Source organism: Anticarsia gemmatalis, chromosome 25 (assembly GCF_050436995.1).
Source record: "Anticarsia gemmatalis isolate Benzon Research Colony breed Stoneville strain chromosome 25, ilAntGemm2 primary, whole genome shotgun sequence".
Lineage (NCBI taxonomy): Eukaryota > Metazoa > Arthropoda > Insecta > Lepidoptera > Erebidae > Anticarsia > Anticarsia gemmatalis.
Window position 1 is genome coordinate 5158810 of NC_134769.1, and position 15936 is coordinate 5174745.

At 34.8% G+C, this 15936-nt stretch overlaps 1 protein-coding gene across 9 annotated transcripts in view; it reads right to left on the reverse strand.

Moving 5' to 3' along the window:
* Window positions 1-15936, reverse strand: part of siz (Brefeldin-resistant Arf-GEF family protein schizo) — a 194343-nt gene that overhangs the window by 27949 nt on the left and 150458 nt on the right. For 4 of the 9 annotated variants that reach the window (XM_076131073.1, XM_076131075.1, XM_076131074.1 and 1 more), the window contains exon 2: window positions 8364-8691. The exons of the other annotated variants lie outside the window; for them this stretch is intronic. In XM_076131073.1, coding sequence (XP_075987188.1) covers window positions 8364-8446 — 83 coding nt within the window. In that variant the 5' untranslated portion in view covers window positions 8447-8691. The remainder of the gene's footprint in view (window positions 1-8363; window positions 8692-15936) is intronic. 9 annotated transcript variants of the gene reach the window in all.

The following is a 15936-nucleotide window of genomic DNA, read 5'->3' on the forward strand; positions in this document are numbered from 1 at the left end:
TACATAACATTTTAAATGACTTCCCCAAACAATGCCGAGACAATATACTGTCCTAAGGCAAAGAAAAGATCGTGGCTATTAGTTTAGCGTCTACATCCATCACCGTCACGACATGCCAGAGAAAGTTCTCGAAACACCACAATTTACTATAGTTAGCGATAAGGCATTACTATGGATAGCTATTGAAAAGTGACTAGAAAACGGAACTGTAATTGGTTGGTAATAAAATTGTGACTGCGTCTGTAATCTAGGCGGTACTGTCTACTGCAAATCACGAGATTTTAGGATCAATTTCCGGGCCAAGCAAAGTGCCTGACCAAAAGTTGACTTTTATAATTTACTAGCCTTTGCTGGGACTTCGTCCGCGTGGTTTGTAAGGACAGAATTTTCATACAATCTTTCATCGCCTATTTTATATCTTAAGGGGTAGAATTGATCAAAATCTTTTCTTAGCGGATTTTCGAATGCCTTTTCTCATTGATAGTTCGAAATTCGGTAACGTCTTAACGAGCGTGTTATATATATAGCTTTTTAATAATATGTTCGCCCATTAACACATATGTAACAAAAATGAAAAATGGGTAATTGCAGGTGGATTTCCGCCTTGGGGTATAACAAACGTGTTACAAATTGAAGAGTAAGGTTCAAGTTTGCAGAATCGTGGTCTGCTGTTGCAGGTGGTGGTGATTGAATTTCTTGCCGTTGGCGACGGTCTGCCAGGGAAAGGACGTAATTGATAGTATTGAATTAACGCCAGGTAAATTGTATCGACGCCGGTAGACTAAAATGTCACTGTAATTTGTAACGTAGTTGCATAGGCTGGAAATGATATAGGAAATTATTTTTGTATTTTTTTGTATTTCCTGTGATCCAATGAACGTGAAAGTGAACCTTTACTAAAATAGGCAAGAACTACAACCTCTCCGTTTTTAATTAAATAGTTAAAAGTATAGATTAATTACAATAATTTACAAAAGTTTATCTCGAACCTCTTGGTTCAAGTGTCCACTAACGTTACTTTATCTTCAAGTAAAACAGAATCATAACATCAAACTCAAACTAATTCTCGCATGCAGGACCCAGAAAGTGAGTTTGATAACTTATAAATATTCAGTGCTAGACTTCATACGAGACTAGTACGTACACTGTATGTTATAGCCTTCTACACGATATTACATATTCATTGACTATGTGCTTCAATTTGCCGATAGCTGCCGTCTAATTATGATAAAATCTTGTTTAAAATTAGAAAAAATGTATTGGATATTTTAGGTGCAAAATGTTATGCATTTTTGCGATGCTTCAGCAAAAATTCTTAAGATAATTTTACTTTTATACTAGTTCTGGGCAAATAGAATAACCTCAGACAGACTGTCGAGTTTTTAAACCTATAGTCGAAGTAAAGCAGCGACGCTAAGGTAACGTTTAGATAGGTTATTTAAAGAAACGATCCCTGCATGTACCAAATAACCAATAAGTTAGTAAATAACAAGAATTCGTTGAACATCTGATTTGAACTTATCTGTCACGACTCACTAGTTCCAAACAACTAAGTTCTAGAGCGCAATTTTTAACAACCATAATTCTGCAAATCTGTAAATCAAATATTCTCAGAAAACTGTACTTCAGAACCGCTTGTTAGCAGTTACCGGTACAGTTTCACACGTTTCAGAGACAAACTTGGACGGATTACAGTAGAGAATGTACAGTGCACTAGCTCTCTACCTATGTAGAGCATCGCGACTTAAACTTAAGCAAGATAACTTCGAAATCGCACGTAGTTTTAATCATAGTATTGATCGCTATAGTTTAAAGTGTATAGAAAACAATTATTGACTGATACAGATTTGGATATGTAAATTGAGATTCCAGTAAAAAAAAACAGCTCTGTTGTATCTTTAGATCATTACTATTCCACTGCTTGGTAATTTTCTCTTCCCAAATTGAGGGAAGGGTCAGGATTTGAGTCTACCACACTGGCCAAGTGCTTGTTGGGACTTTGCATGCAGCAACAATTTATAGGCATGCAAGATTTTATGAATGCACGAAAAGACCTTCTCAAAGCAGAAGCTTCTAGTCATTTTGTTTCTATAGGAACGTTTGCAATTGAACTCTGCTTAGCGACAAAGTTTTAGAACTGTTGTTCGATCTTGTTAGCAGATACTAAGTTGCGACTGCCTTCACTGATAACACACTGTCTAAATAAAAAGGTTCTAATATTCTCTAGAAACAATCCTCATTCAAACATCCTCATAACTCGTGATAGAGGAAAATATGTTAATATTAGAAACGATTTATAGTTCTGTTTGTTTGTAGCGTCGCTTAATATGGAAGAATCAGGAGGCCATCTGTCAAAGCCTTCTTATAAATAATCAGATCAACATTTAGAATACAATGGAAAATATTTTAATTCTGACGCAGTCACGTATAATTATAGGCCAACAACTTCGTAGAGAGTTTTGCAGGCAACGTTCAACGCAGGCCTATCTAGCCAACGTTAGCCTATTTTTAACAGCTACACATAAAAATGGCTTAGCAGTTTGACCGAATTATAAATTGTAATGTGAATATATCATGCATAACAAGACGCTCTACTAAGTTATCGAACTAAAGATAGGTGATCCACAAATAATCTACACATTCCCTTCTCGCAAGTAAGTTACCAAATTAGAAAAAAAAAAATATTTAGAAATAACAATTCTGAAGATAGATAAGTCTATTTATTTCCAATCAATTATCTTAATTCAACCAACCCACATACTCTTACATTTTCAATTTCAGTTACGACGAACGAATCCAAACGAAATGCTGTAAAACTAACTCGTTATCTCCGCACGTGTCCATTAACAAGTTATTTCAAATAAGAGGATAAACCTGAATACTAAAACTGCAGTTTGTAAAGCCAAAGCCAACACACGTGCACATGCAATAACTTATTTAACATGTGCACAACCAATAGAAACTAACTTTGAAAAGCTTGCGTAGAGGTACTGTTAGGTAAACCTGTGTAGCCCAACAACTTAGTGGAGAGCTCTGGCCTGCACTATTTATACAAAATAATAGATATAAAATCACGCCTTTTCCTTCATAGGAGTAGGTGATGATCAGACCACATTACTTGGCACGATCCTTACAAACTCCTTGCTATTTTCACATACAAACTACAAGTCAGCTGCATAAGCCTGCGGGTCATCGATGTTTAAAATTCTGAATTTTGTGTACCTCCTCTAGCCGTGAACTTTGCGTACAAGTCTCTCTACTAAGTTGTTGGACTATAGCTACCTTAATGCTGTGGTCTAAGCTGTTGGGTTAAAATAGGTTTAGAGAAACGTGTCTTTTTCCAAAATTGGAACTTTTCAATGACTTGAACATCAGTCTATAAATAGTCAAAAGCATTTACTATTCTTTTTTGGCTACAAATATGTTGAGAACTTCTCACAGATGTCCATCAAAACCTTATAGAATTGAAAATTATTTTCAGGATTTGCTAAATGTAGTCTATCATACAATGCATTCTGCATCAAGAAATACTTAATGTTCGGGAGCTACTACTGCTTTTGCGGCTTTAAAGTAAAAACCATAAATGTCAAGAAAATATCCCAGTAAAATGTTTTTTTCTTAATGCTATAATTTTTTATGCTCGTAATTCCTCGTTCCCGTGCGAGTACCGCGCTATGAATCTAGGCTAAGCTACCCATTTAGGTAGAAGAGCTTAGTCATAAAGCGTGGTAGTGGCTACTTAATCTACTTCCTATTCCACCGGACTCTGGGCGGAATCTGCGTAGTTCCATAGCTGGGCATCGAATGTGGGACGGCCGGAGTGTTCATTTCCTGATTTGAACTGATAAGTTTTGGATAGAATACCTTCGTAGGCGGATTTCGGTTTAAAAGTGTATACATTATAATCGACTTTAGCAGGAAAGCATGGTTATTATAATTGTCCGCAAGTTTTCTTCTGATAAAAGATGATAAGGCGGTCCTGTATGACAAGATGTAAGGATGTAATTGGAGTGGAGTTCTCTGGTCTCTTCCTATCTTTAGGAGAAAAAGACGGGATTGTATATATGTGTAAAGAAACATACAATATATTATTATTATAGTCTTAATTTATAGGAACATACTGTAAAACCAACATAATTTACTTTATAATTAAGTTGCGTTTATTGAAAATTTATTACGCGTGTAAAAAGTTAACAGTGACATATTCCATTTATGTTCGCGATACCGTCGGATGTAGTGAAATCATTAACGCCAAAACTAATTTGCCGGCGCGATCAACTGATATTGTTCACTACATAATAATTTAATAACGTTATCGCCAATAACATCAAGCGATATTAAAGGCGTTGACATATTGCAAATTCTCGGAAACCAACGAGTTTGGTGAACAGCACGTCCCTAATTTTGTAATAGGGTATATAATTTGTAATTAGTGAATGGCACTGATTTTGTCGACTTCTTGTACTAATTTCAGCTTTTGTTTATTGTTTTTCAATATAGAAAAATCTAAACACAGTACCAAAAGTTACATAAAACTAATAACGCTCTATTCTAAAGCTTTTCGACAATAAGGAATTACTCCCCAAAACATTTTTGTAAATTTTGTTACTCTTCCATTTCACCAAAACTCTTGCATAACAATTTCAAAGATACACGTTCAAGGAATCTGAAATCTAGAAACCTGATATCTGAATTTCAATTCAAAATCGCAGACCACGTATTTGCATGCTCGGTATTACATACCCAGGGATACGACCACAAGTACATACGAAATCGAAACACTCGAGTTCCGCATGCAACACGTTTCCAACAAAACTTCGTTACACAAAGTTGTAGTGGCGAGGAAATCCAACGTTGCAAAATGCTTATATGAAATTGAAAATCCTGCAAATATCCCTATACGAAACTCGCTTAGCACAGATAAAATAGGTTAATGAAATAAAATCTTCGCAGCAACGTTAATTTTTTGAACAAAGAATATTCCTTCTGCTCCTGCCCTCGTTAGCTCTTTTTATTAATGTATGAATATGTTACATGCAAAAACTAGACTAGGAAAAAATATCTTTAGGTCATATGAATATTCATATTTAATTAAATACGCGTGTTACACACAGGATGTACAAGCGAACTGGATGCTAATTAAAATTCATTAGAATATGTCAGCACCAACTTTGCTTGTTAAAACTCAGATTCATATAGTTATTAGTTCTCAAATTTTATTATATAAAACTACTTGTTTTGCTGGTAGGTTGATACAATCACAATATTTTGTAACCAAGGCCGTCACAACAGTAATATTAATTACTATACAACATTATTTAAAATTCATATCTCAATAACAACAATCAACTGAATTATTCAGCGAAACGTTCAACAAAGAGCAAACAAACAGACAAGATACAGAAACGTTCGCAAAGCATTTTGTGTCGAGCAAATATTTCTCAAATAACAAACTGCTAATTACAACCGACATAGCTGAACTTAATTTTGTTAAACGTGTTTAGAGAAACAAGCAATTATATTAGTGAAGGCTTCTCGACAAACAACTGTAATTTTGAGGTAATTTAAGCACTTCATATATTAATTCTGTGGATATTTGTTTAAGAATTAGTTTAACAAAGATTGAATTCTGTTATGAAACACTTAGAAGTGAAAAGCTCTTTACAGTTTTGTGCCGAAATGACCAAAATTATGTCAGCAATTACTTCCATAAGCCCTTCAGAAGTCAAATCTTAAAGCATCAAAGACCGACTTTACTGTCTTCTGTAATAAAAAGCGAGTACCCTAAAGATTTGCCATTACAATATAAAGGGGCCATGATTTTTTATTGCACGTTTAATTTTCGCAATAAAGCTTGCCAATTAGTCCGTTACACTCTCGTGTTTTCCTGGCTCTGTGTCATGTTATAGCTCGTGGAACTATCCGGAGTAAGTTACAATACAGCTTGCATAGAGATTCTGTGTCATCAAAATGCGTGTCATCTCAATAACTACATTTAAACGAAGAAATTCTAGAGGGAGAAAACGTTCAAACAAATTGCGGAGTAAATGTTCCAGATCGCAAATTAAACTGCCATTCAAACAAAGAAGAAAGCGTCGGTGAAACAAACTACAAATTACACAAGTCATTAGCGCAGAAGAAAATCCCTAAAACAACAATATTTTCCAAACTAGCAAACTATCTCGACTGCGGGAGCACTAAGAGTCTCAAGTGCAGTTTTTTTGTCAAATGGAGCGCGACATCCCCCCATTGTCGTCGACCGGGGAAGAGGGAGGTTGGGAGATCCTCCATTCAGTTGCACCGACTTGATTAATACGCTTGAATGCGCGCGCTCGTTGCAGAAACGACCCAGTTTCTGGGCCCAGCGAAAAATTGTAGGTTATTAGACTGGGCAATGCCTATGCCTGCGAGGGGCCGAGATTGCGCGGTTTTTAAAACAAAATGGGAGCTGTTGCTTTCATCATCCGCCTTTTTAAGCGGGTGTGAATTTTAAGATGCTTTATTTGTATTCGCTGTCCAAATACTCATTTGCATATTTCGTATATTAAATATATTAGCTTAGCCTGTTTAGAGTCAGCTTTTGACATATGGGCGTATTATGGAAGTAATTGGTCGATTACAGCAACTGATTACACAGAGACCTCGGAATCTTCTTTTGTGTGTAAAACGTGAGAGAACAAAGTAAATTATTAGTCATTTATTAATATTAATAACGATCATTACGTACGTATATTACAAGATAGAAGTATTAAAGTAGAAAAAAGAGCGATTTTAAAACTTTATGTCCGAGCTTTGTATTTAAAGTGCTGGTAAAATTTCTTCCGGTAAGACAAATTGCCAACTTTCCGCACTGGAGTCATGAAATCTTAAAACATTAGCGGTGTCCGTTGGCAGTCGTCCAGGGGCTCGGGCGGCTAAGCCTTTCTGGAAAGCGATGCGGTATGTGTCAGAGTGGATCTACATTACTGGATCAAGCCGGGAACTGCATGAGCCAATCTAGGTCGTGTTGTTGAAGTGAGTGACATGATACGTGATATGTGTGCATGTTTCTCTTTGAGATACAGTTTCAGGAAATAATATGTTTGAAGATTTTAGAGTGCTTCGTAAAATATTTAGAATTAGTTACTTGTAACGTAGTTTAATATGAAATGTATATTACGATCACTTCTGAGCGAATAATGAAGATAAAATCTGAAAATTGCTGCAGATTTTAGTTTTACTTCTTGCTGTCTATTGACGTGGGTGGTAGGTAATTTATTCAGAATAGTAGAAAACGAAACGTTTTAATCTTCGTTTCAATATAACTTAATCGGTTGTTTTATTGCTAGGAATTTCGAAATGCTGTTATCGCGGGCGATGCATTTATCTTTGCAATATCTTTTTCTGAGTGAATAATGCATTCTATTTTGACAAAGGCGTATATATTTCGCCATTTTGAAATCATTATTCTTTGGTTCTCAGTCATTATAATTGATGCTAGGACTTGAGTAACACTTTTAATTTCGTAGAATTTTAATTGAGTTTTGTTTTATCTATGGCTTAATTTATGACGATTTTTTTCAAGGCGTGTGAAGTGTACTTATAAATTTGACAGCACAATATTTCTACTTCCTAATAAGAGTCCAAATATTAAATCATGACTTGCTATAATGAAACTGGTTCTTATCCTTAACATAGGAAACAGATCGCGCTAATTCGAAGCGATCTGAGCTAGCTCCACAATTTATTAGTAAACGATCATTGTCATAGGCTAATCCTCGGCGACTTCACTTTGCTAATGGATGACACAACAGGACTCGTGCCTGTGCGTTGGCGTCCTTTTAATTACAAAACTAATTTATTATTTCAGAAACTAGTTATGAAACCACCATTAAAAGATGAAAGATCTCTGAAATATACTTCAGTAACTTTATAAGGTTTATTTATTCATCTCGAAAATGACGGTCCATCTAAAGTTACGGAGAGAGACATATAAAAACGAGGAAATTGCAATTTCATTTCCTTTGACGCATTTCTCACCAACTTGGAAGTCGAAGTCGGGACTTGGCAAGCTTTAATTAAACTTGGCAAGTACACGTGGCATGAAGGTGGTACCGCTGTCGGTGATAAAGCAAAACTTTCAGATTCTCCGAGTTCCAAATTTTATTCATTATGTTACAACGAAATTTTCATATTGGCTTAGTTCTGCAAAAATATTAATTCGAACGTAGGTATTTGGATTGTAAGGAAGGATAAGCTTGTTATTCAGATTAAGATCAGGTAATCGAGGATCCCTTTGTTGATATAAACATGTTTACGAAATGAAAAACATTATTCATATAATTATTCTGTCTTTATTGTGTTCATTAATGTGATTTACTCACCCGTATCCAGGCTTCTGACAGAACCAAGACCTGGTAAGCTTTGCAGCTTCGAGGAGAACGCCACCCAGGTCACCGATCCTCATGCCAGAGCAGGAGCAGCATCCATCACCTTCCCCATCACCCACTAACACAACGCGCGACTCTGACTTCGCCACTTTGGAGACACTCAACAACACATTATCTCCAAAATATCCACTTAACTTGTTCAAATCACTTCCATTAGTCTTTCTGTCGGTGCTATTGTTTTCACTAATGATTTCAGTTCAAACGTAACCTTGGCGAGACTGTCAAACTATTTTGTATATTTCAACGGTCGTTTACAACGAACCTATAAAATATGAAAATGTGAATAAAATTATGTAATTTCTGCCATCGTCTCGGGATCATAACTTGATATTGCTAGCAATAAACGCGATTGTATTCGTAATGAGTGTTGATACAAACGATCAAATAATCTGAACGAACCATTTGCGGTTACGATACGACGTGGGCAATTACCATTTTTGCTTCTAAGAGGCGTGACTTACTTAACGTGTTAATAGGGCCGTATTGTGGAATATCAACAAAGATTTTTATGATGATAGATCCATTAATGATAGTCTTATTATAGAGTTTTTGTATAAATTGGTATTGGTTGTAAAGATAGATTAGGAAAACTATGCATTTAAAGAAAACAAGGAAAATAGGTATAACTAATAACGCAATCATAGTACTGCAACACCAAACCAACATCTATAAACAGTAAGCATTAGAAACGATCAAATAAGAGTCATAATAATTCAGAAATAAATACATTAATGTATTAATATATAAGTAGATTCGAAAAAATCGGACAATGACAAAGCCGCATATCAAATTCGCATTATAGACCGGCAAAAGTACAGAAGACGGTGATATTCATCGCTCACATTTCGATACAGCAAATATGACTGGCATGAAATACTGACCAACTTTATAATAGCATACATACTCTAGCTCATCGAAGTTTTCACTTCTATAGATATTGTAAACTAGCCGACCCGCGCAATTTCGCTTGCGTCCAATAGAATGGGTGAAATTTTTCCCCGTTTTTGTAACATTAATTACTGGTACTCTGCTCCTTTTGGTCGTAGCGTGATGATATATAGCATATGTCCTTTCTCGGGTATCAAAATATCTCCATACCAAATTTTATGCAAATTGGTTCAGTAGTTTAGGGCGTGATTGAGTAGCAGACAGACAGACAGAGTTACTTCCGCATTTATATTATTAGTATGGATTTATGCAGAGTATTAAACGTCTTTCTCTTGCACTTCGAGACACCAATTATTAGAAATGCCAATTCTGTAGCTTTCTAAATAATTTGGATGAATAAAATTGGTTCTTTAAATGGAATAATGTAAATTAGAAGAACATCGGTCCTCAGCGACCCTGGGAATAACAAGGAGCTTGCAGAACTTTGTACGAAGCAGGTAACAAGGTAAATAAAATTACCAATATCGGTTGTATGGATTATTCAAGCCTCCTGGATTAATTGGCTTTGTCAGGATTTCGGGTACGCTACATGTATTGCGATTTTATTGCTTTAGAAGATACTCAGAAATACTTAATCCGATTGCGTGTTATTGATTTTACATAAATTATTCCTTTTAGTAGCTTTGGTTCGTATTAGTTTACTTACTTTAGTAATTCCAAAATTTTGATTTCGTTTATAATTTATATGTATGGAGAATCGAGTTTATTTAAGTAATAATGAAAGAAAATAATGATATTTCTTCAATAGTAACAGAGTTCATGGTTATTATAATAAAACGTTTTGTAAATAGCGACTTGACAGCAGTGAATGATGTCATATACGATTGTAACGTTTCTAATTCTATACAAACACTAGACGCTAGATCCGTATTGAAAAACTAAATCGAAAATGAAGATAAATGATGGGGATTAGAAACTTAGAAAAGATTGCCAACTTATACCAGACAATATATTGTTAAACAACTACTTATAATGTAAATGTTTGATATTATAATAAAAAAAATATGTATTATGGATTTTGTGTCATTGAGATGTATGGAAATTGCTAAAAAGACTTAATACGAACGTGGTTGGAAAACTAAAAGCCTATTGAAGCCTCAAAATTCGCAAACAACAATACGTAAAGGCCAACGGAACGTATTGAATAGTGAACTGTTAGATCATAACAATGTAGGAAAGGACATGTACAGAAGATAAACAAAACTAGGTAGCAACAATAAAACACAATATTAAATGGAAAACGTTTCAATCGAGTGGATAGAAGAGATTACGCACGCCCAAACTCATGGCAGTGTGACTAATGAATACGTTTCATTGTTTCAAAACGGTTTTTAATAACAATACTCAACTATGAATGTGGTCGAGCGTGTGTTTTTTTGCTGAAATTTCCATTTGATCTTCAGGTGTATCGATATACGGTTCTCCATGCGAATTTATGTCTATTTTAGTACTGGTTTCGATAGTAAAATCATGTAAAAACCAGTTATTGTTCAGACAGGTTCAAAATGTTACTAGGTATGTATATCTGGAGAACTCCAATGAATTTATGATTACAGCCAATACAAGTTTTGTAGTACAACAAAAAGAAATATCTAAAGTTGGTTATTATTTGGAGCTTGTAAGGTAAATAAAACTTTTTTCAGATATAAAGCGAAAAATTTGTATCAGTTAACAAGCACTCAGAAACTTCACAAACACTTGTATCAAATAATCCGAGGAGGAAAGGTCGATGAACGTCTCGGAGGGCAAAACTGTTGATCCCAGAAACTACGAACGTATATTACAATCTAATTCCGACGTTCCGGGGACAAACAAATACAGAATTTTCCCTTACCGAAGAAAAAACTATAAACGGGACACTTACTGAATAAATATACCCCCTAGTTATACTACTTGTAGGAAATAATAATATATCAGAAGCTGTAGTTACTGGACTTGTGCCAAAGTACTGTTTTTTTCTTTGTAAGATTCATTTAATATTAATGTTATGTATATGGTCTCGGTCTATTCACCCGCTGACTTGCTGAGAATCTAGACAATGCTTACATCTTACTTGTCATTATAAATCAAAGAGATGTATAGCGAGTTGATGTTTTGAATCCTAAAATCGCTATAATAACCAAGCTAGATGCTACTTAATCTGGAAGCCGCATTTTTTATTAAGGAAAAAAATCCGGAACACCAACGTTATCTCACACAACAATACGAAAACAGTGGGTTTAGAAAATGGCTAACACGTTGATACAAGCAATGTTTATACCCAAAATGGAGGCGAAAAACCCTGGCAGTGTAACGAAACTAGTGTAGAGCACACATTTTATGGCGTGTTGCCGTGCTTGCCCATGCGTGAATCGAAATGATCACAATACACCGTATCGCGTTCGCCAAATTTGAAAGGGAAACCTGTACATTTACGTACAAGTTGCTTTTATGCTATAAAAATACAGGCTACAGGTTGCCTAATAAAATTCAAAGCATATAATATCATCAGAATAACATTTTGTTAAATTTTCTTATTGTTCAGTCAGTCAATGTCGTAAATGTTAGTGTTTTTATTATGTAACAGAATCCACTTTACATTGTTTGTTTCCAAGAAAATTCAAGTTCTAGCTACACAATTTTAAATGTATCTGGCACAAGTACGATACCTTAAGCCCGATGCAGGATCGATGTTTGCTAAAACAAGGAAACTACAACAAGGGTAATCTTTTACGCTTTGGTATGTACACGGATGTAACGCCTCAGACTAAACGGCCGAAACGATTTAGACAAATGGGGTATTATTGGATTCGCTTCAGTATTCCACTGTGAAGAACGGTTTACGAATCAAACATGTCGGAAGTAAACTGAAACAAGTGGCTTAGAGGCTGTTGAACATATTAGTAATGGTCTTTGTTTAGTCGAAGATTTTCTTCAACTTTTACATGATATATTACATTTAATATATGAGAGATAATTCTGTTATATCTTGACAGAGATAAATTGGAGGCTAAGGAATGATAAATAGATAGTAAACCTTTCATATCAGCCGCATAATCCCTTCCGATACTAAATTCTTTTATGTTACGAATTCGTTTGTTTTATGTTCGGAAACTTCTGGATTAAAACTGGGCCTCTAATCGAGGACATGAAAAATTCGTCACAGACAGTAACCATAATTGGTCAGATCAAATGTGGTACGTTACCGAACTCCAAACCGTTGGTAACCATAAAACCGATCGTATACACCAACGGCGTCGTTATAGGCTAAATTACTTTTATCATACAATTCAATTTGCACTTTATCTTAAATGACTTACATTTGATATTCGTTTGGTGGGCGACATTCCGAGACATGTATAGTTTGGGACGGATCTACTTGTGATTAGAATTGTTTAACCTCAATAGCCATTCCTTGCGAGTGTTTAACGTTATTGATCGGCTACTTAGCAACATTATCTGTGTTACGTTCGCAACATTTGTACTTAACATAATACGTACTAAACTGTTGAATTACTTTGGACAAGTATAGCTTATCTTATTTAATGTTCGCAACAAAGGCAAGAAATGTGATTCTCCAAATATTTTTTGATCATTTTCTCAAGCCACGGTAAGGATTTTTGAAATGGAATGCCGCTGGCTTTCTAAGCGAGAAAGTTACTGAGGCTCAAGATTACTTGTATATTTTTCCGACAAAGTTTTAATTAATAAAAAATGAGTTTGTGGGTCATAAAATATTTTATTTGAATAAATTAATAAGTTTAACCTTTATAAGGCGATATTTTTGCTGATAATAAAAGTTTATGCGGGAAGTGAAAGTGATGAACGAGCACAATTCTATACAAAATGAGAACATTATACTATTAATATCAACTTTTCTAGGTTATTTGGTATCACGTAAGTTGATAAAGCTTAGGCTTAGAGCACAACATATAAAAAGGTTAATCTAAGTAGGCTTACATACTTGAATAAAAAACTATTAAATGTCAATTACGGCCACAAAAACAAGATGGCGAACCAATTATGTCAACGGTGAAGTAAGTTGTTCTAAAAGATTATAGAATCGAAGTGAAACGGGGAAGTATTGCACAAGGCCGGTAACAACTTGTACTGAATTATGTCAATTGTTTAGCCGATTGTTGATCACTTTTTAGATATTTTTTATAACGACTGCTAGTCACGTGTCGATGGATAGATAGCTGGAAAGTCAGGGTTAGCTTCTATTGTGGTTTAGTATTCAGATTATAGTTTGGACACGGTTTGCTACAGATCCGTCTTCTGGTAACCAGACTGCCGATACGATATTATTTCGCTTAGTAAACATTTTAGTAATTTTTTCATAGAAAATACCAAAATGTGAGCGGTATTCGAAAGAGCATAGTATATGAGGTGTTCTTGACAGGCGGTAGAAGTACTTAGACTATCTCTTCAACCTAAGAAGAATCTTAAGCTGTAAGTCAATACTAGGTTCTGAATCGAGTAATAGAAAGACAAAAACGTGATATTCAAGCTAAGAGAAACACAGTTAAGGAAATATACTCTAAAAGAACATTTATCTTAAAAGATACAGTATAAAATACCAATAAAACTCTACGACTTAGAAAGCACAAAACGTATTCAATATAAATTCGATTGAAACACTCGTTAGTATTGAGGAACAGAATATTTAGATGCGAGCTATAACACTAAAGTTTATTAAACATACTTTCAATACTATGATAGAATGAAAGTTCTCGAACAAAAACGAGATGTAATTTCTCTGAATAGCAGTATTTGACCTTGCATATGGCGACTTTAACGGGCAGTTTCTTTATACATATCTAAAGCAACCGCTAAAGGCATGCTAAAGCTATTGCTATTGACTTTTACTTGACATTTGTGTAGTAAAGGCTAATTTGTTCCTTCATAAAACTTTTAGTGAATTCGTAAGGAAACAAATCCGACTGTGATTACTTTATCTCTATACTTTGACTGTTACTTTTGAAGAAGAAACCATGAAACGAGCAAAACGCAGAGATAGAAACTGTTGTATAATATTGTATACTCAGTACAATGCAGTGCTTTCTTACACATGGGAATACGCGACCACAGGGGAGGAATGAAAAAATTTGTCGAGCGGATTTCTGAAGAACTGAACAATTGTTGGATTCAGTCCGTTGTTTCAGTGTTGAATAACACATAGGTATCGTAAAACTCATTTTATCCAGTGCTGCTTTTATTGTTTAAAAATGTTTGTCATAAATTGGAAAATATTATATTTGATCGCACCCGGTACATGGCAATAGGCTCGCCCTATTACATGAACTTATAAATGACGAAATGTGGGAGTATAACTACGTACCTACACCTCTACCTAAGAGTTTGATATAGCACAAGAGAGGTTTAAATAAAATAATTAATATCTCGTACTTTTAAACATACCCAGAGGGCTTATAGCCTATCTTAGTTGACAACTATGTTGTCCACTTTTCAATAGATTACCGCTTTGACGTAGGTAATGTGTTAATCGGTATAATCTATGGGATAAAACAAAGTACAGCATAGTGGCTTTCAAATAGTTGCCAACAGAGATACGTGAGAGCCTCTTGGTCAAAATAATTCCGCCTTAAAATTGGTATGATTAAATGGCTATTTGCACAAACAAATTTGAATTATCTTGTAAAGGTTAAGGTGTAAAGCCTTCACAAGGCCTTCGTAAACGATCAAGGTTTCAATGAGATTTGGAACAAGTCGCAGTTTTTAGCGGAATAAAACCATTATTTAAAACAGCGGATGTTGTAATACCGTTATTTTAATGATGTTTTCAAATAATTTGACGTAGTAATGGCATACTGCGTTAAAATGTTTATTTTAGCAATAAATTGGTAGTAAAAACAGCTAGTGTTCAACATTTAAAGTCTACTAATGATAAGAATAAAATTCTATATTTTATGGCCAAATCTCTCCTGTAGCAAAAAAATAAAATCCGTTTAGATTCAAAAGTGGTTTCCCAATTAATCCAATAAGTATTTTTTCATCTGCCAAACACACGTTACTGAAACTGCGATTTCAACCCCATTAAGAAAAATATTTTTTCGTAAAAATCGCTACCGCGTATAACTTACAATCATATCGCTTATGTCACAGTGGAGTGTAATCAGGTAGACCGATACTGGCCAGTCCGGAGATGTCGCCGGCTTACACAGAACCACTCCGATACAAAACGAACCATATCTAACGAGCAATAAAGATAACATTGCAATAACAACCACCTGCACTGACTTGTGTAATTTGAAACTCTGCGAAACGACCAATAACACTTATTTTACACAGACAAACCACTGATATTATGACCTATGTTGATTCCTATGTAAATAAAAATAAGTGTCATTTTTCAATGTTATTACGTGGGATGGAAATTGTATTTTAAGACTTACAAAGCGGATTGTAGAATTTAATTTTGCACAAACTCGGCAAGAAGATTAAATTGAAATCTGTTTTCAGTTATAAAGTATGGTTTAATTAAAATTTTAATTATTGCGAAGTTTGTAGATAGTTTCATAGATTTATCTTGGTTAACTTACCTATCAAAGAGGAAAAA